General features: G+C 42.5%; 1 protein-coding gene across 1 annotated transcript; it reads left to right on the plus strand.

Moving 5' to 3' along the window:
• The first annotated feature begins 2,410 nt into the window (after positions 1-2,410).
• Positions 2,411-10,686, plus strand: LOC148777367 (spermatogenesis-associated protein 31E1-like). The gene is made up of 4 exons (XM_088837705.1): positions 2,411-2,596; positions 4,082-4,139; positions 4,738-4,798; positions 5,073-10,686. Exons 1-4 carry the CDS (start codon positions 2,411-2,413, stop codon positions 10,684-10,686), a joined length of 5,919 nt encoding a protein of 1,972 aa, XP_088693831.1.
• The last annotated feature ends 17,176 nt before the right edge of the window (positions 10,687-27,862 follow it).

A 27,862-nucleotide genomic window follows, 5' to 3' on the forward strand; every position in this document is an offset into this window, starting at 1 on the left:
TCAGGAAGCAACAGTTAGAACTGGATATGAAACAACAGACTGGTTCCAAATAGGAAAAGGAGTACGTCAAGGCTGTGTATTGTCACCCTGCTTATTTAACTTCTATGCAGAGTACATCATGAGGGACGCTGGGCTGGAAGAAGCACAAGCTGGAATCAAGATTGCCAGGAGAAATATCAATAACCTCAGATATGCAGATGACACCACCCTTATGGCAGAAAGTGAAGAGGAACTAAAGAGCCTCTATATGAAAGTAAAAGAGGAGAGTGAAAAAGTTGGCTTAAAGCTCAACATTCAGAAAACTAAGATCATGGCATCTGGTCCCATCACTTCATGGGAAATAGATGGGGAAACAGTGGAAACAGTGTGAGACTTTATTTTTTTGGGCTCCAAAATCACTGCGGATGCTGATTGCAGTCATGAAATTAAACAACGCTTACTCCTTGGAAGGAAAGTTATGAACAACCTAGATAGTATATTAAAAAGCAGAGACGTTACTTTGCCAACAAAGGTCTGTCTAGTCAAGGCTATGATTTTTCCAGTGGTCATGTATGGATGTGAGAGTTGGACTGTGAAGAAAGCTGATCACCGAAGAATTGATGCTTTTGAACTGTGGTGCTGGAGAAGACTCTTGAGAGTCCCTTGGACTGCAAGGAGATCCAACCAGTCCATTCTAAAGGAGATCAGTCCTGGGTGTTCATTGGAAAGACTGATACTAAAGCTGAAACTCCAATTCTTTGGCCACCTCATGAGAAGAGTTGACTCACTGGAAAAGTGAGTCTGATGCTGGGAGGGATTGGGAGCAGGAGGAGAAGGGGACGACAGAGAATGAGATGGCTGGATGGCATCACCGACTCGATGGACGTGAGTTTGAGTGACCTCCAGGAGTTGGTGATGGACAGGGAGGCCTGGAATGCTGTGATTCATGGGGTCACAAAGAGTCGGACACAACTGAGCATCCAATTCCATCTGCCAAAAAGGATGTCCAATGATGTCACAAGGGAATTTACTATAAGGCTGAAAAATGCCTTCTCTATAAGGTACAGGCAAGACTCGAAGCTCCAGGGATCTGGAAGGGGTAGGAGGGGGCAAGCAAGTGTACACTGATAAAGAGAATATGTGTAGGTATATGATAATAGGCTACTTAAGATGACTTTAACTCAGGCCTTGGCTCCCCAGTCCCAATGTCCACTCTAAAGATTATGACTTCAGCTCACCCAGCCCATTCCTGGCTTCAGGCTGTTCCACACATGTTTCTAAACTCTGGAAAATGGAGACTGTCTATTTTGGGCAGAGTAAGAAGAAATGTGATCAAGATATTATACAAAAAATTTAAAGAAAATAAGGACATGTTTTGGATTTGGAAATATTGCTTTGATCTGTCAAAATGTGTGTGTGTGTGTGTATACAGCATGACCCATAAGTTTTTGTGAAGCTTTTCCAAATTCATTACTATAAAAGCTACTAGCACAAAACATATCATTTAGAGGTTCAATTACTTACCTTTTTGTTATACTTAAGTTTTATACATTTTAAATAATCACTAATTTGAATTTTTATATCAATTACTCTGAGTGAAGCTGGCAAAAGTGGATGGAGACTATAACAAATTATTTATGCAAAATTAAATATAAAATAAAATTCTATTTCTGGGTTAATTAAAGTAAAAGACTTATTATATGGGGAAAATAGTGGTAACATGCAACAATGGGAATGAATCTATTGGACATCATGTTAAGTGAAAGCCAGACAGAGAAAGGCACATATTTCTTCTTATCAATTATGTGCAGAATCTACAAAAAGAGAAGTCAAACTTATAGAAACAGAGAAGTGGTTGGCAGGGGCTGGGGTTGGGGGAGATAGGGAGAGGCAGGTAACAGGGTTTTGACCTTTTGCTATGAGACAAAGGTCTCAGGATCTAATGGTGACTAGAGCTGATAGCACTATATTGTGTAACTGAAATTTGCTGAGGAAGTACAACTTCAACGTAAATATATGAGATGAAAAAAAAAAATGATGAGATTGTGGACAGAGGAGATTCTAAGAGTGTAAATCCTTGGAAAACAACCAAAATACTGGGAGAATTTCAGAGTTTCAAAAGCTATGAAATTGGTTGGTTCAAGCCAAGATCTCCAACAGATCTTAGGAACCAGGAAATATCTGGTCTCCTGGTGGAATGAATAGAAAATTGACTGTGTCTAGAAGGCCCTTGAGGGTGGAGGGGTAGAGTTGTGGTGTTGGATGGTGGGGGAGGGGCTGTGGCCTAGCCCTCTCCTCTCCTGTCCCCTCCCCCACCCACAGGAGCCCTTTGTGACAAGGCTGCAGGCTCTGTGATGCCAGGCCTGGGGCTTTAGTCCCCAAGTACAAACCCTGTGCTCAGTTACCTGAAGGCAGCAATGGGGTTCAGACAATGGAGAATCTTCTCTTTTCTCCAAAAAGCACTTTTGACAATTGGTTGAACTCCAGCTACACTGCCTGGACAATTGAAATCATCCTTGCCGTGCTGTGTGGACTGGGGTTCTTTTTCCTGTTCCTTCCCTACCCCCAGAATAACCTACCTTTTCCTCCTCCTAGGAAACATGGAAACAGCAGGAAGGTAAGGAACCCTTGGTCCAGACCCACAACCACATGATTCTCTTTTCTATTATTATGTCTACTTTTCTGAACCAATTCAAGAGACTCCTGAGATGGGAAAGAACAGGACATCTATTCTCAAGAAAGAATAAATCATCATCCCTCTAGGGACAAACTAGGCTGGACAAGGGACCAGTGAAAACTAATTGTGAATCCTAGAGTGAACACTAGGATTTCTATCCAAAGGTCTCAGATCAGTAGTTCAGGTGTGGTTGGGTCTCCAGGGCAAATCCCTGATGCAGTGATCAGGAGCCAAGAACTGGATACTGAGTTCATTCTCAACCAGGAGAAGCCCCCGAACACAACCAGTTCCCCAACTGTGAATGGGTGTCTCAGACAAGGGCTGATCTGAGCAGAGTGCTGAGGCCCTGAGAGCCTTAGAGCAGGGGCTAAAGTGGGGCCCTGGCTTCAGGAAGCCAAGACCTACCTGATAGAGCTAAGATTCTCCAATAGGTCTGAGAATATGAGTGTTTCTTCAGCAGAGGAAGAGTGACGAATGAAATTCAGGGTGGGTCTCACATAGAAAATCCTTCTCACATTTAGGAAATAATTTCTAGGAATTAGCTCTCCCAATAATCAAAGAAGAAACCTGGAAATATGTCTGCACAAATATATATAGGCACATTTATGTACATTAATCGGGACTTCAGTGGTGTTGGAATATGACTCCCTCATTAAAATTTTCATTTACTTTAGAATACTAACATAAGGATCATTAAGACCTGTTTTCTCCTTTAGTCATCAATGTTGTTGTTTTGGTGGGGTGTGTGTATCTGTGTGAATTATTGAATTAGAGTTGACCTACAATGTTGCATTAGTTTCGGATGTACAGAAAAGTGATTTATATATATATATATAATTATTCTTTTTCAGATTTTATATATATATATATATTCTCTTTTGGATTCTTTTTCATTATGGGTTATTACAAGATATTAGGTATAGTTCCCTGTGCTATACAGTGGGTTCTTGTTTGTTTATTTTGTATATGGTTCAACTACTTTGTTTTGTATTAACTTTTCAACGTTTTCTTTTAAATTATTCTTAAAATGTCTGCCACATGAAAAGAATGTATTCTGCATATGGTAGAAATTAAATTGACTAATTTCCAGCAAATGAAATTATGCAGGTAATTTATGATTTTTTTTTCATTTTAAACTACAGGCTAAATAAGAAAGGACAGATAATATAAATATTTATAAACAAGATACATAAAATGATTGCAAATCTTTTTTAAAAGGGAGAATCCCTCTTTATGCTCTTCAAAGAAGGAAAACAGAAAATATTTTTATCTGCTTTAAAAATGAATAAAAGGAAAGAAAACCATAGAGCTCTGTTAGTGAAATGAAGAAAGTCATATTATATATTGACACTGAGCGTCTGATGCTTGTCTAGAGATGGGAGACTGAGATTTGGGTCGCAGGTTCTCATTTTTTCTGTCTCTCAGCATCAAATGGATCCAAGAGGGAGAAGCAGGAGTAGGAAGAGAAGCAGAGCTTTGAGAGGTGAGTTCTGCCATTCAGCTATGTGTGTCCTGGATGTTAGCTCCCATGTATCAGGCCCGGAGGGCCCAGAGCCTCTGGTTCTGAGGAGACCAGTGGAAGGTCTTTCCCCTGGGAAACAGAACCCCCTAGGGAGGCTTCTGGAAAGGAAAGAAGAACCCAGGTACTACCCAGATTCCATGTACAGAATGAAGCTGTGAGGGCCTGGATATAAGTGTGGCCCTGCTTATAACCAGGTGCGTGTGGGTTGCATTGGACCAACAGCGCCTGGATTGGGAGGTGGGACTCCAGGTTTGACCATGGACACTTTGTTTAACTTTGCTCAAATTTGTCTGTGCAGTGACCCCTGCCCTGCAGAGGCAGGTGAACCCTGCAGGTTGTGAAGGCAGCAAAGGGTAAAGGATGGAAACACTTTGTAAATGATAAACCCTTTCATGAGCTTCACCGTCACTGTGAATGATTATGTGGCCTTGGACACTGGTGCTTGGGCTCCAATACCCCAATGGTGGTCCCTTAAAGAGATAGTGCACTCAGCTTCTTGTAAGAACCCTAGGAAGGGGCCCCCACCTTCCTGACCGTGACCCAGTCTGCTGATTTTCAGTTTACAGAGATTGCCTGGAAGAGCTGGAAGGGACCCGCAACCTGGTTTTACTTCTTCAGAGGTAAAGAATCTTCCTCTTCTCTCCTGGGTTGTTCTTCCTCCCAGAGTGGCTGGTGTGACCCCAGGGCTGCAGGTAGCCTGGGACTGAGCTGGGAGGGGAAACCTTGGGAGAGGGATATGGCTAACGTCCTGGGGTGTGGGAAGCAGGAGCACTGTGAAGTCACCATGGAGACCGTGCAGGGCTGTGTCTGAAGGTGCCCACCCTTGCCTAGCCTGACATGCCCTCCTGGCCCTGGGGGTTCCTGGCTGCAGCTTGTGCCTTGTGTTCCCTGCAGCCATGTGGGAAGTCTCCCTGATAAAAACAGCTTTCATCAGCTCTCCTGGCAAGATCCTCCTGGTGTGGGACAGGAAGCAGCTCCTGCTGGAGCCCACCAGCCCAGCATGGAGCCTTTGGAGGAGGCTGTTTCCGCCATATCCCCAGCTCCTCTGACCCAGGACCCTGTGCCTTTGGCCTCCACCTTGTCAGCAGAACCTCGAGACAGATCCAACTTGGAGAAAATCCCATTTGGTACTGTTGCAAAGAGCTCCCCTCCAGGTAACTCTTTTTTGGCATCTACCATCTCGGCCATGGCAAACCTTGGCCTCTTCACAAGCTATCCCATTTCTTTCCTCTCCTGCTGGTGGGACAATACCAAGGCCTTGTTTTTCCCCACCTCATCACAGAGCAAGTCCTGGCAAGGAAACCTGCCCCCCCACCCAACAGAGGCCCCATCCTGGGGGGGCCTTGTAGACAAGCAGGTAGAGATTGGTAGCCCCTCATTTATCAAACCTGATGTCCAAAAACTGTTGGAAATGCTAATCGCCAAGAGAGTAGAGCTGAGGATTTGTAAGGAGGGAAAAAAGGATGGGTCATTCTCAGAGCAAATGAGCCTGGACTACCATCTGAACACTTCAGGGAATATGTGGAAATCACTGGGTACTGAGCAGGACATCACAACCCCTCAGTCTTTCTGGAACATGAAAGACAAACCAGAGCAACTACCTGAGCCACAGCAGCTTTTACATCCTGAGAGTCTGAGGGATCACAGAGAGCGGAAATACAGCCAACTCTTCTGGGGTCTCCCCTGTCTGCACAGTGAGTCCCTGATGGCAGCTGCCCTTGTCCGCGGGAGCTCCTCTCAACCACAGGCACCCTTTGTTTTATTCAATGGAATCTCTAATGTCTTTCCAGTCTCGATTCAACCTGGAATACCTTTAAATCTTTCCCAGGCCCCACTCTTGCCCTGTGCTGGGGCCCAACACCAGCCTTTCACTCAAAACTTGCCTATGTACCAGCCCCCACCTATGGTTCAGATCCAAGGCCAGCCCTACCTCCCATCTCCTCTCCTCTTCAGACCAACTTATTCTTCACCCCAGGTGAGTACCTGTGGGCTCTACTGTCTTCCATTTCAGAACAACCCACTATATTTTATCCCAACTGAAACTCAAAGTCTGGAGTACCCCTTGTTGCAGAAGCAACTGAAAACTGAGATGCATTTACCCTCTGTGAACAAGAGATCACAGGAAGTCTTTGGCCAACTCATTCCCAACTGTCCCCAGGACACTGGGGACTCCCAGGCCCAAAGGTTAGTCCCTGGTCCTCATGGAGACTTAATCAAATCTGATCTCCAGAAGCAACATCTTCAAAAGAAGCCCATGGAAGATCAAATCAAGGGGAGCCGGCTCCGCAGCATCCACCTGTCTCTACAATTGAGTTCATCTCAGTGCCAATTCCTAGTGACTTATCAGGCCCAGAGCAAGCAGGGATCCTGGCAGCTGTCTGCTTTTAGAGGCAAAAGGAGCCAGGACACCCAGAAGACAAGGTCCAGGTGCCCTAGGAGATCCCATCGAAGGAGTCAGATGAAGTTCCAGGTAGAAACAGATTTTAGTGAGGGTCTAAGGCCATGTCTGAGGGGTATCTCAAAAGATCCCTGCAGGTCCAGCTTCCTCAAGAAGTTTCTGCAAACTAATTCTGAGAAGGAGTCAGAAAGATATTTGCTGAGGCCCTCAAAGAGTGACTTGCTGAGGCCCTCGAAGAGTGACTCCAGAGATTACTTACTTGGTGGCCCAGATAAGGAACATCTAGAAAAAGTCTTAAAAGCCCATTTAGACAAAAAGTTGAGGCAGATTGATCAGGGTTTGATCCCTGTGACAGTGCGTCGATCCTGGCTTGCCGCCACCCATGCTTCTTCTAAGACCCACCTTCACAAAGAAATCAGAAATCCAGCATCATTGAAGCATTGGAAACCCCGTATAAACCTCTCCCATGAGCTTTCTTTCCTCAGTCCAAGTGTTCAACAAATGCTGGAAGCACATATCATAAGGTTTCGGGTAAGGCACAGGTGGGGCACATCCAAACAGGGCTCTGAGCCTGTAAATCTCAAACCATCTGAAACTCAACCCTCACCCCTTCCAACGTCCACATTATCCCTCTCAGCCATCTGGCAACCTGGGCCACAGTCAAAAACCAATGTTTCTAAGTTCTTGGGAAAACCTCAGCCCCATCAGGGAAAGCAAATGATAACAAAAGCATCAGTTCCCTCCCTGGGGCGTCCCCTCCCAGCTCCCATGCCTGCAAGGTGGGATATCCAGAGGGCCCTGGGAAAAACTTCACCTGGTGACAGTCGTGGGCCCTCAGAGGCCCCTCTGACTGGACAGAAGGACAGGCCACCTCATCAGATACCCACACCCAACCTCAAGGGTAGAACCTGGAAGAGTGGGACTGTCCTAAGGGCCAGGAAAAGCAGCTTAAACCCCAGTCTCAAAAGGGAAGAGAGTTGGGGCTGGCACTCAAAATATCCCTGCCATAATACATTAATACTGGACATGGGCTTAAAGTCCCAATCTTCAAGGGCCAAACAGAAGGCCAAGGAGGACCCTGCCTGGGAAGTCTTCTTGGGTCCCACTGTGCCAGTCAACTCCCAAACCAGCAACATGGATCTGAGGAGATCAGATGTTCCAGTCACCAAGAAAACCCTGCCACCACTCACAAACTCAGTTGGCCGATATTCAGAGAAGCCACATTTTAAAACACAAGTGGCTAGTAAATTTGAGTTTGGAAGCAAGTTAGAATCAGAGAACCGGCTTCAAGGCCATGCCGCTGGTGACCTCCTGCAACAGTCTCAGACTGATGTCCTCCTTCAAGACTATACCACTGGCATGTTCCTCCAGGACTTTGCCACCAACCTGCTCCTTCAAGACCCTCACACTGATGTGCTCCTTGCTGCAGGCATCTTGGCTTCTCACAGGTCACTGTCAAGTTCCCAGATGGAATATGCTAATGGGGACACACCAGCTTCACAGGTGCCATATGACCTCAAAGCAAGGGCACAGAGCACCCAGGAGCAGCAGAAATTCCAAAAACCAAAACTGATGGACCCATTTAAGAGCCAGACAGAGATGTTTGCCCCAGCTGAAGAGTGGAGGGACTTTCAGAGTTTCCAACCAGGAAAACATGAAGAAATGAGGAGTATCCAGAGACAACAGAAACACAGGAAACCAAAAGTGAGGGGCCCATGTAAGGGCCAGTTTGCCTCAGCTGATGAAGGGGAGATTTGTGAGAAGCTCGAGCCAGAAGAAGATAGAGAAACCGTCAGCCAAGGCAAGATGTTTGCTCCAACTGAGGAGAGGAGGGGTTTGAAGAGACTGCAACAAGAAGAGGATGAAGATATGAAGAGCAGGAGGGAGATGCTTGCCATTATTGATGAGTGGAGGAAGGCTAGGAGGCTCCAATCAAGAGGCCAGCAGAAACCCAGGAATCCAAAAGTTAGGGATCCTTGTAAGGGCCTGTTTGCCTCAATTCAGGAGGAGGGGATCTGTGAGAACCTCGAATCAGAAGAGGATGAAGAAATAAACAGCCAAATTGAGATATGTCCCCCAGCTGGGAAGTGGTGGGGTTTTAACAACCCCCTACCAAGAAGACATCAAGAAACTGAACGCCAGAGCAAGATATTCACCTCAATTGAGGCCTGGAGGGCTTTTAAGAGACTCCAACCAGAAGAGCCTGAAGAAATGAACAGCCAGAGGGAGAGGCTTACCCCAACTGAGGAGTGGAAGAGTGTTAGGAGGCTCCAACCAGAAGAACATGAAAAAGCAGAGAGCAGTCAACGACAACAGAAACCCAGGAAACCAAAAGTCAGGGACTCGTGTAAGGGTCCATTTTCCTCACTTGATGAGGGGGAGATCTGTGAGAACCTTGAACCAGAAGAGGATGAAGAAATGAACAGCCAAACTGAGATGTGTCCCCCAGCTGAGGAGTGGAGGGGTTTTAAGAAGCCTCCACCAGAAAGACATGAAGAAACCAAAAGCAGGAGTGAGTTGCTCACCTCACCTGAGGACAACAGGGCTTTTAAGAGGCCCCTACTCAGAGAATATGAAGAAACCAGTAGTCAGAACAAGATGCTCGTCTCAGCTGATAAGTGGAAGGCTTTTAAGTGGCCCCCACCTGAAGATCGTGAAAAAACAGAAAGTCAGAGCAAGATGCTCACCTCAACTGAAGAGTTGAGGAGTATTAGGAAGCTCCAAGCAGGCAAACAAGAAACGGGGAATAGTCAACGACAACAGAAACCCAAGAAACCAAAAGTCAGGGACCCTTGTAAGGGCCCATTTGCCTCAATTGATGAGGGAAAGATCTGTGAGAACCTTGAACCAGAAGAGGATGAAGAAATGAATAGCCAAAGTGAGATGTGTCCCCCAGCTGAGGAGTGGAGGGGTTTTAAGAAGCCCTCACCAAAAGGACATGAAGAAACCAAAAGCAGGAGTGAGATGTTCACCTCGCCTGAGGACTATAGGGCTTTTAAGAGATCCCAACCCAGAGAGCCTAAAGAAGTGAAGAGCCAGAGGGAGATAACAACCCCAGCTGAGGAGTGGAAGAGCGTTAGGAGGCTCCAACCAGGAGAACATGATAAAACAAAGAGTAGTCAACGACAACAGAAACCCAGGAAAACAAAAGTTAGGGACCCATGTAAGGGTCCGTTTGCTTCAGTTGATGAGGGCGAGATATGTGAGAGGCCCGAACCAGAAGAAGATGAAGAAATGCATAGCCAAAGCAGGATGTTGGTACCAGCTGATGGGAGGAAGGGCAATTGGAGGCCCAAATTGGGAAAATATGAAGAAAGGATTTCAGGACTAAGGGCTTCTCATACCAGAGTGATGAGCCAGTCTCCTCAGGTGAGGGAAACAGAGTCTCTTGGAGGCAAATACCTCCAGTTCTCACCAGAAAAGGAACAACTTTTACCAGAAAGCTACTTGAAAAAAAGGATGAGGCACTTTCTGCAGTGTCTTAGCCCCAATAAAAAAGACAAACAAATAGAAGAAACCTTTCAAAAAGGCAGGCCTGCATCAGCGGCTGCTCAGTGCCAGGAACAAAGCAAAGACAAATTCATTGTAGATGGCAGGCCTATTGATCCTGAGGTGATTGGAACAGTTGTCGGACAGGTCCTGGTAGAGAAATTGAGGCTTCAACAAGAACACCACGCCTCGGAAGTAAATCACCACAGAGAACAGCTTCGGGCCCTAGTGGGTAGGCATTCCCACCACCACAGGACTCTCTCTTCCTCAGAACAGAGAAGAATGTTGAAAGATAGAGCGCACAGTCACCAAGCCAATCCCAAGGACCACAGCCATCTTAGAAAGAGCAGGCATACCAGAGACAGGGTTAACAGGTGGCCCTTTCCACCCAGGGAGCCAGAGTCCCCAGTCAGACCCTGCCAGCATGGTCCAAGGGTGGTAAGGGACTCAGGGGACCTGCGCCATTGCCCAATATGCTCGCCTCAAAAATGTGTCCCCTCTGGTCAACAAGAGCATGCCCCTCATGCCTCTCCTGGTAGGAAAATGTTTGGACAAGATAAAATTCAGTACCTGCAGAGAAAATCTGTTATTCCTCATGTTAGCACGTCATCTATGTGTTAAAGTCTCCTTCCTATCACAACTTTTTTTATTATTTCCCCCAAATAAATGTTTTTCTCTCATGAAAGGTGGTGACCTCCATCTGTGCCCTGATAGGGGGAAGGGAAGATCTCAGAGTTCACTCTTGCTAGCTGCCTGCTTTGACTTCCAGATGGGAGGGGACCATGGAGGAAGGGTGACTCCAGTGTGCACCCCAATTCCCTCACTGCACTTGAATGATTCCATAATCACAGCATTACAGAAACGAGCAACAGCATTCGGGTGAACTAAACCTAAAGACCTCTCCCTTCTCAGCATCCAGCTCAGTCCTCTTCACCTCTCTCTCTACCTCGAACTGTGTGGCTGTAGGGGAGGGGTTTGCAGAGGCTGAAATTCCCCTCTGGCTCAGAAAGTGTCAGACATAAGCCCACATGTCAGAATAAGGAGAGGAGTTTGGGGGCAGTGTTGGCCCCAAGTCCAGGGTGGGAGAAACCTCATCCCCACATCTTGGTGTGATTAGATGACACCTGCCTTAGAAGCCCCTTCTCTCCCTGATGGAGCTGGGGTTGAGATGCACCAGGTCTATCAGCCTTCCTGTCTTTCTCGTTCTCTGGAGCAGATGCAAGGATGAGGACCACACTCTCAGCTCCTTCCCCGGAGGAGAGAACAGCCCTGATCATAGTACCCACCTTCCCCAGGTGAACGAGCAGGGGAGTGACTGTGTGTGCAGTCACCAGGGCCAGGCTCCCAGAGGCAGTGGAGCCCCTGAGAAGGGGAGCTTCTCCACAGTGTAAATAATCAGATTTCACAGGACCAGGAGTTCGGGACAGACTTGTGGTCTGTGACCTCTACCTACATGTGTGGCCCAAGGAGGCTCCCAGGGAACAGGTGGGACTTAACAGGCCCAGGGACTGTCCAGGGGTCATAGCAAGTCTCACCTTCTCTCAGCCTTGCTCACCCCAGAGCCCCGAGAGGGAAGAGACCAGCAGACAGGATGTGTCACCGAGCAGGTGGGAAGTCACCTGTAGAGCAGGGTGTTGTCAGCTTTCCTCCCCAGGCCCATCCACACAAGAAAGCAGAGAGACAGTAGCCATTCTCTAGAGTGATTCAGGGCTCTGTGTCACAGTCACTACTGCGATAGAGAGACCTGCTCCAGGAGGGGTCCCTGATCCAGGAGACAGCAGGAATGGGGCTGCCCCCATGCCTGTAAGGACCCCAATATGTGAGACCAGGACCAAGTTGGTGTGGGGCAGAGGGCACAGGGCTGCTTGTGTGATGGGTTCTTCCTGCAGCCAGGTTCTGCCTGGGCCCCATCCTCCAGGGTGGGCATAGCAGTGGGGGCTCAGCCAGGGTCTGAGGGAGGGGCTGGGACCCAGGCTGCAGAGTGACCTCCAGAGCTTAGGAGAAGACACAGAGCATGGACGCGGAGCTTGGCTGCTGCCTGGTTCTCTTAGAGGCACGGAGAGGTGAGTGCTGGGGGTGAGGGGAGTTGAAACCCACCCCCTGTGGGGAGAAGTGACACAGAGGAACACTGACAGAACAGCAAGAAATAAGAAGGAGCAAGTCCCTGAGCCCTTCTTTTGCCCCAAAGTACAGAACAGACAGAAATCAAGGGCCCTCCGCTTACTGTCCCCACACAAAGACCCACACTGACCCCACACAGGGACCTCCCACAGACCCACACTGACCCCACATAGAGACCTGCACACAGATCCACACAGAGAGGCCCAGTTCCCCACCAAGACCATGGAGCCCACACACACAGTGGCCCCACATCCAATCACAGGAGCCTGAGCAGCCAGCCAGGGACAGGCCCTCCAAGTGGATCCTAAGCCACGAAGCAAACTGAAGGTGCAGGAGGAGATCAGTACCAGTGTCCCCCAGGGAAAATTCTTATTTGTTTTCTTCTTGGATATTTTTAAATTACTACTGGAAAAAAGAGTTAGAGTTTCCCCATGAAAATACACAAAATCCTTTCCTTCACGGGTTTTCATTGGCTTGAGCACTGACTCACAGTTGAGAGAATGACAAACTTCGAAAAGAAGCAAAACTATTCTAGCATCTAATGAGGGCATATCTATGTCCAATTTTAGTTATTGTTCAGTCATATGGCATCAGAGGCTCGTGTGCTGTGTTGTGTTGGGGACAACTTCCTGCACTCAAAGTGACTTCTTTCCTTTGGACGCATGATGTAGAGAGGCCTACAGCAAGTGGGATCCAGGATAAAATGAACCAGCCAAGAGGCATCTGACACCTGTTTGCTAGCTGTGATGGCACGTGATTTCACATGGAATAGCTTGTGTTAGGCTTGTGAGGTTTGCTATAGTTTTCAGTGAAACAAGCCATCTTATCAAAGACACAAAGCTTATTCACAAATGAGATAGATTTTTGGCAATATCTCTATTACATCCTCTGGCACATTTGTACATACTGCTTAATATTAAACGATGCTGTTTATCTTACTCCTCTTAAAATACAGAAGTACAGTCAGGTAGTTATATGGTATGCATGCCTCTAGAATATGAAAAAAATCCTAGTGTTTATCTGTGATAGCTTAAACCTCTCAACCATTTAGAAGGATTCACATTTTACATAATTGTAAGAAATGTGAATTTTCCAAGAATCAGGAAATTTATATTTGTTATAGGGCTATCAAAAGGATGCATTGCTTAAAAGAATCTTGAAATCTTAGAAAATATGTCACTTCATTGGTGTTTGAAATATATATTACATCAAATTAAGATTTTGCATTTTGACAACTGTTAAAGAAAGCATATCTTTAATAAACATTTCTATTATAACAATAATAATAGAGATCTCACTGTAAGCATAATACTTTCCAAATTGTGCACTCAGCTAAGACTACATATTTCTCATTGGTCATAAAAATTAGGTTGCCCTTGACATGGTAAAATCTAGATAATGAACAGATGCCAAGTATATATCTACTTAAGTCTCTCAGGTCACACTTCGGGGTGATAATGTTATTGTCCTTTCTCTCAAAAGAGAAGAATGAGTTAATGTGAGGCCTCTGTGGGTGTATTTTTTTAAGTAAGAAAAAAGTTCAGGCTGTAAAATATTTTGCAAAATCATAGCTATTAAATTTTTGAGATTTGCTCCCTTTGTGATATTTTATGTCGCTGAAGCACAGAACTATGGCAAATGGCCATAGATGTCTTCTAATAGCCAATGAATAGTATTTACTAACTAGAGTTGCTCATTTTCCTATAGATGCACACACCTACACATCTCACAATCACAAAAATGATACTTTCTTTTTGGGAGTTTAAGTTGGTATTAACTGTGTGTTACATAAAACTAAATTCTAGTAAGAGGCACTATAAAATATGTAATTACCAAGAAAATAGATGAGGATTTAGGAAATACTGGTAGCTTTCATAAGAAAACACGATCGCTTCATCTCATCCTGATAACAAGAAATGTGACAGGGCTCTTTGGTCTAAATATTTGTATGTGTGCTTTAGCTGATCCTGTGGGTTGGCTGTATAAATATTATTCTTTTAAGATTTGTGGGTCAGAATATTTTTACATAAGTGATACATAGGATATGTGGTTTAGGAGTTAGTTGCTATAGTCATTCTTATCCCTCTTGGAATGGAACATGAGAGCAAACAGAATAACCAGCACAAACATTTCCTGGAAGAATAATTTACATTTTACTGAACATTCCAAGTAGAGAGATAAGAAAGGTGGATCCTTCAGGTTAGCAACTGAGATATGCTTATTCCACAAATAATTACATAAGTTTTAGTCTAATAAAACTGGAAGGGTTCTCCCAGGATGTTCTGATGAAAGGATTTGCAGGGAGCAGATCACGAAGCACAGGCAGGTCTAGTGTCTGTTATCCACAGCCAGGACATCATCTAAAAGATTTGTCCATCATTTAAGGAGGAGCCACAACTTGGCCAAAGCAATGGGTGCTGCTCCCTTACTCTGTTTAATCAGAGATGACCCTGCTCTTCACCATCCCCACACCCAATAGCCCGCCCTCACTTTCTAGGGATTCACTGGCAACTTTAGATGAAATAGATGAAGACAGGAAGAAAAAAAGAGAGGGAGAAAGAAGCAGGAGTGGGGAGGGAACAGGAAAAGGAGGACAATAAAAAAGAGCCATTACCAAAAACTGACTGTGGCCTCTTCTGTAGACTGGTCACCTAATTAACAAATGAGGACCTGGAGGCAGAGAGGTATTTCCCAAACCACACAGATACTTGCTCTCCACAACAAATGCAGGCTAAATGCTTCCTCTGTTATATCATATAACCTGTGTGAAAGAATCTTTTTCATTGGTCATCCAGGTGATGTCCCCAGTATAAATTATTTCCACCACCACCAGGTTATTGCACATATTACTGTCTCAGCAAAAGAAAAAAAAAAGGTCATTTTTTTTTCCACTTAAAGTATTTAGACTATGGTACATGTATGGATGTGAGAGTTGGACTATTAAGAAAGCTGAGCACCGAAAAATTGATGTTTTTGAACTGTGGTGTTGGAGAAGACTCTTGAGAGTCCCTTGGGCTAAAAGGAGATCCAACCAGTCCATTCTCCAGGAGATCGATCCTGGGTGTTCATTGGAAGAACTGATGTTGAAGCTGAAACTCCAACACTTTGGCCACCTGATGCAAAGAGCTGACTCTTTGGAAAAGACCCTGATGCTGGGAAAGATTGAAGGTGGGAGGAGAAGGGGATGACAGAGGATGAGATGTTTGGATGGCATCACTGACTCAATGGACATGAGTTAGGGTAGACTCTGGCAGTTGGTGATGGACAGGGAGGACTGGCATGCTGCGTGCGGTTCATGGGGTCACAAAGAGTTGGACACGACTGAACTGAACTGAACTGAACACTTCTTTGATAGCAGTCTGTTAATTTTCATTATAGCATGGTCTAAAAGGAAAAGAACAACAAGAGAAGGAAACTGACATGAAAAACAAGGCAATGTAGTATGAGCCACTTCTCTCTCTGGATGGAACTCCATCTTGAGAACCATACCTTTCTCCAAATCTTGAATCCACCTGGAATTCAAGGTTGTCCATGCAGATTTTGAAGGCTGAAGGCAAAAGTACACAACATATAGGTCCTGGAGATACCACCCCTGTTTCTTCCCACCTCCCCATGCACACCCTGAAAAGAGAGGCATGGAGGTTCGCTAGCAATAAGACTTCCCAGTGGGGAAGCCCACCAGTTAGAGTGGACAAGACAGTACACTAAGATCAGGAAGAAAATATTAGAACCTCCATTTGCATTCATTTTATCTCTTCCTTTTAAGATTCCTATGTTCATATAAGCTTTGTCATAAAATCATGTTGTTGTTCAGTCACTAAGTCATGTCTGACTCTTTGTGACCCCATGGACTGGAGCACATCAGGCTCCCCTGTCCTCCCCTAATTACCAGAGTCTGCTCAAATTCATGTCCATTGAATCGGTGATGCTAACCAACCATCTCATCTTCTGCCACCCCCTCTTCCTTTTGCCTTCAATCTTAGTACATGCATTTAATTTACATATACATAAATATATACTCTGGATCTTCATGCTCAAAAAGCTTTTTACTGAGTATGAGAAGGATAGAAACCTTGGAGAACACTGACATGAACCAGATTCCTGTCTTTCCAAAGCACCATGGGCTCTGGGTTTTGTCAGGCAAAGCATGTGTGTGGACTGTCCAGAGAGAAGGAGAGCTGTGAATAAACTCTAGAGTATTAGTTTCACAAAACTCTGAAACTCAAAGGGACGCTGCCTGCCCTGAGTTCCACCTTGGAGGCTGAGGGAAGGTAGCACAGGTGTAAGTGAACCATACTCCTCTCAATTTGCCTGCAAGCAACATTCAGAAGTGAACAGGTAGGGACTCCAAGTCTGTACTGACAGCACAGATCAGTTAGAAGAGAGTGCAGGAACTCTTGGACCTTACAGCACCATCAGAGTTGCAGGGGGAGTATGTGTGCAAGTGTAGAAGTGAAGGGGACCTCAGGCAGCGTCTAGCAGAGATTGATGAACAGCTGTACACACCGTACCCAGGAGAATGGCTTTCCCAGTTAAGAATGCAGTGGTTTACATTTACATTAGATTGTTTGGAAGAATCCTGTTGCTGTTGAGGCAAAATTCTGAAGGCAATAGTTTATTTACTCATTTAAAAAACAGGTTTTATATATGGAAAGTGTTTTAGTTCGGGTAAGCAGTTGAGAGAGAAGAAAATTGAACTCATTAAGTCAAACTTATGGATATAATGAGTTGACTAGGAAGCAAGAAAGTAAAAATATTGGACAAAATTAAACATCAGATCAATATACCAAGGGTGCACAACCATTGATCACACTCACTAGCTGGCATATTGAGAAAGGGTCCCAGCTTTCAGGCCAAGCAAATGCTGTGATCCAGTTTGAGAACACTGTGATCCAGTTTGATCCAGATCTGGAACACTTTCTCCCAATGCAGGGGTTGTAACCTAAGATGAGGGGAGTTTAGTCAATAATCAAGTTTTGGTGAAAGCAGCATCTGTAATTGTCAGCACTTGTCATTAGAAGGTGACGTGTGAATGGCAAGTTGAAAAAGAGAACTATTTCAGTTTTGATGCCAAAACCAACCACTTAAACACATATTACATGTGTGTACATAGAAAATGGACTGAACTAAGAATCTATACTGGTCGATGCACTGCACACTGTTTACATTACCCAGTAATCTTCAGTAGGATCATCCTTATTTCATACCCTCTATGGTCTCTACCACAGTGGAGAGGTCAGATATACTTGTCAAGGTCAGGTTGGATGTCAGTGAAAGACCCAGTGAAAGTATGGAATTCTTGCAATTTGCTCTCAGGTAGATGACCGTTAAATGAAACATTTCATGATATGATATATAATAAATTATATATAATTTGACATGACATGATTACTATACCAACAAACAAAGGAATGGTAAAATACTGATATATAATAGAGTATCAATTTCATCAAACATACACACATATATGATATGTAATATATGATATGACATAATGACATATCAATATGCAAGGGAATCATGTACAATATATGTGACATGATGTGACATGATTGATGTATCAATACAAAAATGAATGGTACAAAAAAATTATACATTACAAACTTGATAAAAGCATTTCCTGGCTTCATAGGCTGTCATGTCTACACTCTATTTTATTAGGGTAACATTTTTGCTTTTACTTAGCATGTGGATAATTTGGCAGTGATTAAATTCTTGTTTATTAAAACACTTTGTATTCAAATCATGAGCAGACTTTTTTGTAGAGGTGTTCTTTGTTTTATGTCATCTGACTCTTGATAACATTTCACCAACTTCCTACTGAATAGAGCTGAAGAGGCGTACTGATAGAGGTTTAAATCCTAAGCAAAGGGAATCGACATGGCCAGGATGAGACAGGATTTAAGGATGCATGTGTGCTAAGTCACTTCAGTTATGTCCAACTCTTTGTAACCCTATGGACTGCAACCTGCCAGGCTTCTCTGTCCATGGGACTCTCCAGATAAGAATACTGGAGTGGGTTTCCATGTCCTCCTCCAGGGGATCTTCCCAACCTAGGGATCGAACTCATGTCTCTTACATCTCCTGCATTGGCAGGCAGGTTCTTTACCACTAACACCACCTGGGAAACCCAGTATTTAAAGGAGGATAGATGGACTGGAATCTTACTGATGATTTTAACACTTAACGAGTTTTTACTATATAGAATATAACAAATATAAAGCATGGGAATAGGGGAGTTAAGCAAATTTTATAAAATACATTCAAGCTAGCAATGCACTTCCTGTTAGTTTGTCCTTCATGCATTGAGTGGATTTGGCTAGAAGACATGTACATATCCATTGAGGCCTAAAATTCTCGAATGTTGTCTTCCAATTGAAGTTAAAACTTCCCCCATGCTTCATTTTTCTTGTGGAAAAAAAAAAAGGCAAAAACAACAACAGCCCTGCTAAAGTCTAGTAGTAAGCCAGGACATATGAATATTACCAAAGTATCACAGAATGTCAACACAAAGTGAGATAACTCTGAGATCATGATAAAGTGAGATAAAGTGAAGATTATTCACAGTTGTTCTCAAAGCACAGAGTAATGTCATTGTGCCACTTCCCAAAATACCAAGCATTCTAGTCTCTTGGTTAAAATGAGTGACATCTAGGCTGTTTCCAGTAATGGTTTTATTACAGCTTCCCTGGTGGCTTGGACAGTAAAGAATCTTCCTGCAATGTAGGAGACACGGGTTCGATTCCTGGGTTGGGAAGATCCCCTGGAGAAGGGAATGGTAACCCACTCCAGTATTCTTGCCTGGAAAATTTCATGGACAAAAGAGCCTGGAGGGCTACAGTCCATGCAGTCGGACACAACTGAGTGACTCGCACTTTCACTTTCTGACTATAATCTTCCTAACAAAGGTAAGATTTATTGAGAGATGAATCACAGAATTGCCTTGGCTATTAGAATCTAATCTAAAGTGACCCATCACTTTTAGACCCTCCCTCTTTACCAGTTAAAGCCCAAATGTTATAGGGCTTTAGTTTCTAAACTCAGTTTCCCTCACTGAGACACCCAAGGGTTCCCCATGGTGTGTGTCTCTCCTCACTGCCATGAGTAACAAACCCAACTTGTTCTAGGTTAAACTTGTCCACAGGTGTGTTCCTGGTGGTTTTTGCTGGAGAACATGGACATTGTAATGATCTCACCCTAACCAGCTGACTCTGGCATCTCATGGAGAGCACCCGCATTCTTCAGCCCTTTTCCTAAACACTGCTCACCCCAGAAGGCCTTCTCTACTCCCTCAAAGAGGGCTGGTCCCCAGTGCTGTGTTTCTAGACCCCTTCATAGTTTTCCTCTGTGACAACACTGCATATCCTGAAGTGTTTCTATAATTTCACTGAAAGCTGTTTGCAAGCATGAGTAAGGAGTGAAGCATCTCTGACCACACTGCCAGTGCGTGTGTGCTGTTTCTCAGTTGTTTACACACACACACAAACACACACACCTGTATCTGTTTTGTGTATGCTTCCCAGGTGGCTCAGTGTAGAGAATTTGCCTGCTAGTGCAGGAGACTCGGGAGACTCAGGTTCAATCCCTGGGTCAGGAAGATCTCCTGCAGAAGGATATGACAACCCACTCCAGTATTCTTTCCTGGAGAATCCCATGGGCAGGGGAGCCTGGTGAGCTACAGACTACGGGATCGCAAAAGAGTAGGACACAACTGAGCATGCATACGTACATATATACACATACATATGTGTGTTTCAGTGATTTTAAATTTGCATCACCTATTCCAGCTATTGTTGGAAAATACTATTCTTATTTTTCTACAAAACATGGACCACCAAAGTTGATCATCAGATTTGAAGCCCAAGTAACTGTCCTCTCTCTCCAGCAGTTTCTGACAGGTCTGCATCCCCAGCTCACTTCTGACCCTCTAGTTCCAGCCATAATCCTCCAAACTTTTATGAACATAAAGAAAGTTTTCTCCTCAGGAAAACACTGGATGACTCTACTGTAACTATGGGTTTGAAATAAATGATCAATTCATGTGATTTGTCTATCAAACTTGAAGGGCAAATTTAATAGCTTTTCATTTTTTCTCTGAATCAGTGAAGGTAAACATCAATTTATTATTGAAAATAAAATTTCATTAAAATATGCTTAAAAATAAGAACTATTTGCCTAGCCCTAGATCCCAGAGGCTTTTCTCCCAGGAATTTTTTTCTAAAAGTTTTCTAGTACCATATTTTATATTTAATTGTGTGCTTCTTTTAGAGTTAATTAGTTTGAGAAGGGTGAAGTATGGATTGAATTTATTTAGTCTGTGGATATCCATTTTCTCCAGTATCATTTGTTAAAAAGACTAGACTTCCTCTCTCAGAACAAAATTAGTAAAGTGAAAAAAAAATGAAACATAAAAACTGAAAGTAAAGATTTTAATTTTCTTTGTGCATGTTAAGTCACTTCAGTCATGTCCAACTCTTTGCTACTCTATGGACTGTAGCCTGCCAGTCTCCTCTGTCCATGGGATTCTCCAGGCAAGAATGCTGGAGTGGGTTGCCATGCCCTCCTCCAGGGGATCTACCCAATCCAGGAATCAAATCCACATCTCTCACATCTCCTGCATTGGCAGATGGGTTCTTTACCACTAGTGCCACCTGGGAAGCCCTATTTTCTTTGTAAAAAGATTTTAATATTTTGTATCTAATACTTTAGTACATTCTAACCAAGCAGGTGAAAGTGTCATAGATTAAAAACAACAAAACATTGTTGAAAAAACTAAATAAGACACAAATAAATGGAAAGATATTTATATCCATGGCTGCTGCTGCTGCTGCTGCTAAGTCACTTCAGTCGTGTCCGACTCTGTGTGACCCCATAGACGGAAGCCCACCAGGCTCCCCCGTCCCTGTGGCTAGGAAGACTGAATTGTTATGATGTTAATACTACCCAAAGCAAGTTACAGATTCAATGTAATCTCTATCAAAATACGAATAGTTCTTTTCACAAAAATGGGATTTTAGAGGGGTTTAAAAAGTCCAAAAAGGAGAAAAAGCTGGAAGTCTCATACTTACTGACTTTGAAGCTTATTACAAACCTGTAGTAGCTAAAACATTATGGTATTTGCATGAGGACAGACATGTAGACCAATGGCACAGAACAGAGAGCTCAGAGATAAACCCTCACATGTATGGTAAATTGATTTTTGACAAAAGGGCCAAAACCATTCAATGGTAAAAAGTCTTTTCAACCAGTAGTGCTAGGAAAACTGAATATCTGCACACAAAAGAAGTTGGACCCTTACTTTATATTCAATGCAAAAGTCAATTCAAAATTGATCAGATCTAAATTTTAGATCTAAATTTAAGAACTCAAGCTACATAAAACACAGGGGAAAATTTTTTTAATCTTCATTACTCTGGATTTAGTGATGACTTAATGAACTATGACACCAAAGCACAGGCAACTAAAGAAAACATGATAAATTAGATTTGATCAAAATAAAATTTTGTGCACCAAAGGATACTATCAAAATATCAAAATTACTTAATAACGTATAGAATGGAGTAAAATACTTGCAAGTACCATCTGATAGGGGATTAATATCCAGAATATATAAAAAATTCCCACAACTCCACAAACAAAGTAATCCAGTTCAAAAATGAGCAAAAGACTTGAATAGACTTTTCTCAAAGAAGATATACAAATTGCTGTTAAAAATGCTTGCTCCTTGGAAGAAAAGTCATGATCAACCTAGACAGCATATTAAAAAGCAGAGACATTACTTTGCCAACAAAGGTCTGTCTAGTCAAAGCTATGGTTTTTCCAGTAGTCATGTATGGATGTGAGAGTTCAACTATAAAGAAAGCTGAGTGCTTAAGAATTGATGCTTTTGAACTGTGGTGTTGGAGAAGACTCTGGAAAGTCCCTTGGACTGCAAGGCGATCCAACCAGTCTATCCTAAAGGAGATCAGTCCTGAGTGTTCATTGGAAGGACTGATGCTGAAGCTGAAACTCCAGTACTTTGACCACCTGATGAGAAGAACTGACTCATTGGAAAAGACACTGATGGCTAGGAAAGATTGAAGGTGGGAGGATAAGGGGACAACAGAGGAGGAGATGGTTGGATGGCATCACCGATTCAATGGACATGAATTTGAGCAGGCTCTGGGAGTTGGTGATGGACAGGGAAACCTGGCATGCCACAGTTCATGGGGTTGCAAAGAGTTGGACACGACTGAGCAACTGAACTGAACTGAATAAGAACATGGAAAGGTGCTCAATATCATTAGTCATTAGTAATGAAAATCATAGCTACAATGAGATATCATTTTATACCTATAAAATGGGTATTTAAAAGAAAAGAAAACATGACAAGGATATAGAGAAATTGGTACTCTTCTGCATTGCTGGGGGGAATATAAATGGTGCAGCTGCTGTTGAAAATAGTGTTAATTTTTCAGAAGACTAACCATAAAACTACTATATGACCCAGCAATTTCATTCCTAGGTATACATTCAAAAGAATTAAAAGCAAGGAATTGAACATATGTGTGTATACCAATTTCATAGCCACGTTATTCTCAATAACCAAAAGGTATAAATAACCTAAGAGTTCACAAGCAAATTAATGTGCAAACAAATTGTGATATTAACATAGAAAGGAATAATGTTCAACCATAGAAAGAAATGAAATTTCTATATATACTACAACAGGCTAAATGAAATTGTCCAGACAAAAAACATCAACCATTTGATGATTCACAGAGACAGAAAGTAGAATAGAGGTTACTAAGAACTGAGGGGAAAGAAGAGGGATTACTCTTTAACTGATACAAAGTTTTTAGGGGGGATTTCCGGGGGATTCCAGGGGTATTCCCTGGTGGCTCAGAGGTTAATGCATCTGCCTCCAATGCGGGAGACCCGGGTTCGATCCCTGGGTTGGGAAGATCCCCTGGAGAAGGAAACAGTAACCCACTCCAGTATTCTTGCCTGGAGAATGAAACGGTAACCCACTCCAGTATTCTTGCCTGGAGAATCCCATGGATGGAGAAGCCTGGTTAGGCTACAGTCCAAGGGGTCGCAAAGAGTCGGACACGACTGAGCGATGGAACAAAGTTTTAGACATAGTAATGATGGTTACACAACATTGAGAACTGAATTATACACCTTGGAACAGTTAAAATGATAAATATTATGGTATGTATATTTTACTACCATAAAGAAAAACTCTTCAATTTCTTTGAGGTTTATATAAAATAAGTAGGAATACTAGTTTTTAGAAACAAAATATATAAATATAGGTTAATTGAGAGAAAGTTTTTTGGCAATGAATTTTAAAGGAAAGTGTTTAAATTGGACCTATACAGTAAAAATATTATAAACATAATAGACAAAAATACTTGATAGACGTTTCATAAGATTCATGGAAGTAGTTTTTAAAGTTATACCTCTTAAGGTTACTATGCCTCTTCATTTTGACTTTATGTCAACCTGAGAAAATATAACCAGTTATGCCCAATAGTAATTCCAGAAAATTAAACAACATAATGTTGCAAAAGTAGAATTCATTAATTATCCAGGGCACAATAGTATAAGTACGGTATCTATCTATGCCATTCTGGATAAATTATTGAAATTTTAACAGAAACATTTTTTAAAAAGCATTTGAATGACCACTGAATATAAACTCAGGATAGTAGAGGCATATGTAGGATTTTACCATCTCTGATTGTTTCCAGAATTTCATGGTGTATATAATGTGATGCTCCAACTCTAGAAAGATCACACTGACTGGGATAAATGCTGCTTTCTTAATCTTGGCTTCTGATCCAAAATTTTCAGTGGTTTTTCATTGTCTAAAAGACAAAACCCAAATTCCTTAGTGTGATATTATCTGGGGCTCAAAATATAATATTGCCAATCACTCCTCGAAGTTCTGAAGTCCTTCTAGAGTCAAATTGCTTCTGTCAAGTAGTTATCACTGTTGTGATTCTGCTCAGATGTGTGATTGTTTCATTTCTCTCACTGTATTAGATTGTAATTTTTGCTCAGCACATATCCCTGTGCTCAGCAGTAACTAATTAATTAGTTAAGATTGTTAGAGCCATCTGTCTGGGCATCATCCTTCCTATAAATTTCCTCACCTTTCATCTCCTATGAGGCCTTCTCATCTCTAGACTCTTACTACTCAATCCATAGGAAAACCATCTTCTGAAGAGTTTGCTGAAGCCCAGTTATATCACCTCGTACTTCAGCTCAGATATCTTTCTCTGTGATATGTTTCTCAATAGGGCTTCCCTGATAGCTCAGTTGGTAAAGAATCTGCCTGCAATGCAGGAGATAGCAGTTTGATTTCTGCATCAGGAAGGTCTGCTGGAAAAGGGATAGGCCACCCACTCCAGAATTCTTGGGCATCCCTTGTGGCTCAGCTGGTAAAGAATTCATCTGCAATTCAGGAGATCTGAGTTTGATCTCTGGGTTGGGAAGATCCCCTGCAAAATGGTTCCTCAATAATTTATATTCAGATCTCTACTTTCTTGGTTCTTGCCTTATATTTTGTTCCACTCATCAACCAAACTGGACTATTCACATTAGCCCCAAACATTCCTCCACTCTTTAGCTAATGGCATGTTCTCTATCTCAAGCACCCCTCTGATTCTCTGTGCATTAAAACAGTACCCGTTTCAAAAAAAGTTGGCCCAAATGTCACTTCTTCCAGGTAGCTTTCCTATTATTGTCCAACCCGAAAATGAGATTCTTGTTTTAAAATTCTCTGACATTGGAGACATATCTGTTTTAAGGCATGTATTATATTGGACTGATTACAGTTACTTCTGTGAATGCTTACTTTTGCTAAAATTCTCTCGAAGTCATGGATTGAGCTGGATTTACCTCTGTGTCTATGGCACCCTGCAGAGAGCTGATACAGGCTCAGGGTGTTAGATAAGCTGGTTAAAATGACCCTGAACTGAGCGGGAGAGCAGGTGAAAAATGGAAGAGAAAGCATGAGAGCCCTCTGACCCAGGCATTCTAAGCAGATCTTTAGCAAACAAGTTCATCTCAAGTCATTGCCCATCATATATCACCATCTCAATAGGCAAAATGGTGCTAGAAAAATGCATCTTTAGCTATTAAATTTGAGTTTTTACTTAAGATACAAGGATCACACACATTACACACACAGTTTTCTTTTTTTTCGTTTCTAACACACATACATATTAAAGAGAAATATACCTTGTTAGTGCTTGTGTTCACCAAATAAAGTTATTGACATAACTGAAGAGAGCAGAGTTTTTATGAGTGAGCTTATTCTAGACATTGGTTTTTAAAAGATTCTAAGGCTCTGATGCTGGGAGGGGTTGGGGCAGGAGGAGACGGGGACGACAGAGAATGAGATGGCTGGATGGCATCACTGACTCGATGGACATGAGTTTGAGTGAATTCTGGGAGTTGGTGATGGACAGGGAGGCCTGGCGTGCTGTGATTCATGGGGTCACAAAGAGTCAGACACGACTGAGCGACTGAACTGAACTGAAGGCTCAAACAAACTAGTCTAATGAAGCCAAGACTTATACAGCTAAAACTCTCATTGGGTGCATAACCTATTCTGTAAGCCTGGCAAGTGGTGAAAATGCACAGCCTTACATTCATTTGGAGGTCAATCTAATATTATCATATGAATTCTTTAGCAATTTGGAGCATCTGGGTTAGGATGTTTATTTGTTGCACTTGAGAATATGAAAAGAGAGGATCTGGACAGAAAAAGATCTTGATTAGAATATGTTGAAAATCCTTTCAAGTTTTGAAATTCCCATTTGAATGATTGGAAAAAATAACTTATTTTCATGATGAAAGAAAGTGTAAAATTATTAGTCACTCAGTTGCCTCTAACTCTTTGCGATCCCATGGACTGAATCTTGCCACGTTTCTCTGTCCATGGAATTCTCCAGGCAAGAATACTGGAGTGGGTTGCCATTCCCTTCTCCAGGGCATCTTCCCAACCCAGGGTCTGAACCCGGGTCTCCTATATCACAGGCTGATTCTTTATCATCTGAGCCACCAGGGCAGCCCCTATTTTCACCTTAGAGCTCTTTTCTTAGACCCAAATTCCACAGCTCAGATACAGAGCACAAAGACAGAGCCCAAGCCTACCCACTTTATAGTTTAGTGGTGGTGGTCTGGTCTATGATTAGCAAAGAAGTCAAGAAACAGGCTTTAATTATGGCAACATCTGGCTTCATGCAGATTTCCACAGATGAAGGAAGAAAATAGGGGTGACAATGTAGGGCTGTTGTGTGTTGCTATGCATGCCTTTCATTGCACGGTCTGTGCAGCCCTGGACAAAGCCAGATAAAGCAGTACTCACTGGTTTCTTCTTCCCTGTGCATCACCAGACTGTAAGAATATGAAGCAAATTTCCAAGAGGTAGAAGCTTACTACATCCAAAGAACAGGTGAAAAAAATTATCAGAAAGTAACCAGAGGAAGAACAGTTGGAATTATTGTACAGCATCCCTACTGAGTGTTATATTAAACTGACAACACATATTTTAGTCTCTTTGGTGAAAAATCATGATCCATTAAGATTTTCTATTCATAAATATTACTTTCTTTGTTCTTTTTATAGTTATTTCAATGTAAATTAATCAGATGTTCAGAGAGAAGATTAAATTTTGATTTTCAGTCCTCATTATTTTTGGCACCAGGGACTGATTTCATAGAGAAACATTTTTCCATAGGCTGGGAGGAGTGTGAGTATGATTTTGAGATGATTCAAGTGCAATAGTGTTCCCACTCATATAAGAATCTAATGCTACCACTGATCTGATAGGAAGCAGAGCTCAGACAGTAATCCAAATGATGGGGAGCAGCTGCAAATACAGATGAAGTTTAGTGGCTCACCACTCACCTCCGGCTGTGCAGCCAGGTTCCTAACAGGTCATGGACAAATACCAGTCCATGGCCTGATGGTTGGGGACCCCTGTAATAGAAGCATTTAGTGTATTTCAAATGATATACATAGATAGTTCTGCCTATGCCTACATGTCCAAGTTGTAAAACAAGTGATTTGAATGTGTTTAGCCCCCTGCGATGGTAGAGAAATTAGACAACCTAAAACAAATTCAGTTCTATTTATCTTGATTCAAATGAAAAGCATTTAGTATCTATCAATACTCATATATGTAAGGTACCCAAACAAGTCCTTAAGTGTATTCATCTAATGCAGAAAAAGTTCTGGTGATCACATTCATATCCAGAGACTATACATGATGTAACCCACAAGAAAGAGCTTCAACTATGTATCTGTTCTTCCCAGTAGATATTGTTATACTGTTATGCACACTAAAAATAATTTTTTCATGATTTATGTAAATAAATTAAGCATGGAATGTCATTCAAAATACATACATATATGCATACAGAAAATTTTAAATATAAAATGATTTTGTAAGGAAAACTAAGTATGATAAAAATAAGAATACAATATAAATTTTGAAGCAAAATACTGTTTTCTATATTATTCTTATTTTAGATATATTTAGTTTTTATTGAAGTCACTATAGTTTGTCAATGACTCTGGGGAAGTTAGGAAATATTTTAACATATTGACAATCCCTTCTCCACCATTACTCAGGTATCTCTAAGGGAAAGAAAATCTGTATTTTAATTCTGGGAGGAGG

The sequence above is a fragment of the Moschus berezovskii genome, chromosome 7, assembly GCF_049115385.1.
Source record: "Moschus berezovskii isolate FMDL1 chromosome 7, NW_MosBer_1.0, whole genome shotgun sequence".
Classification (NCBI taxonomy): Eukaryota; Metazoa; Chordata; class Mammalia; order Artiodactyla; family Moschidae; genus Moschus; species Moschus berezovskii.

Bases quoted from the DNA above. Each gene is read 5' to 3' on its own strand.
- LOC148777367 (XM_088837705.1), top strand. From the start codon at position 2,411: ATGGAGAATCTTCTCTTTTCTCCAAAAAGCACTTTTGACAATTGGTTG. The intron at 4,140-4,737 runs GTGAGTTCTGCC...GCTGATTTTCAG, and splicing joins GAGAAGCAGAGCTTTGAGAG to TTTACAGAGATTGCCTGGAA. The intron at 4,799-5,072 runs GTAAAGAATCTT...TGTTCCCTGCAG, and splicing joins CTGGTTTTACTTCTTCAGAG to CCATGTGGGAAGTCTCCCTG.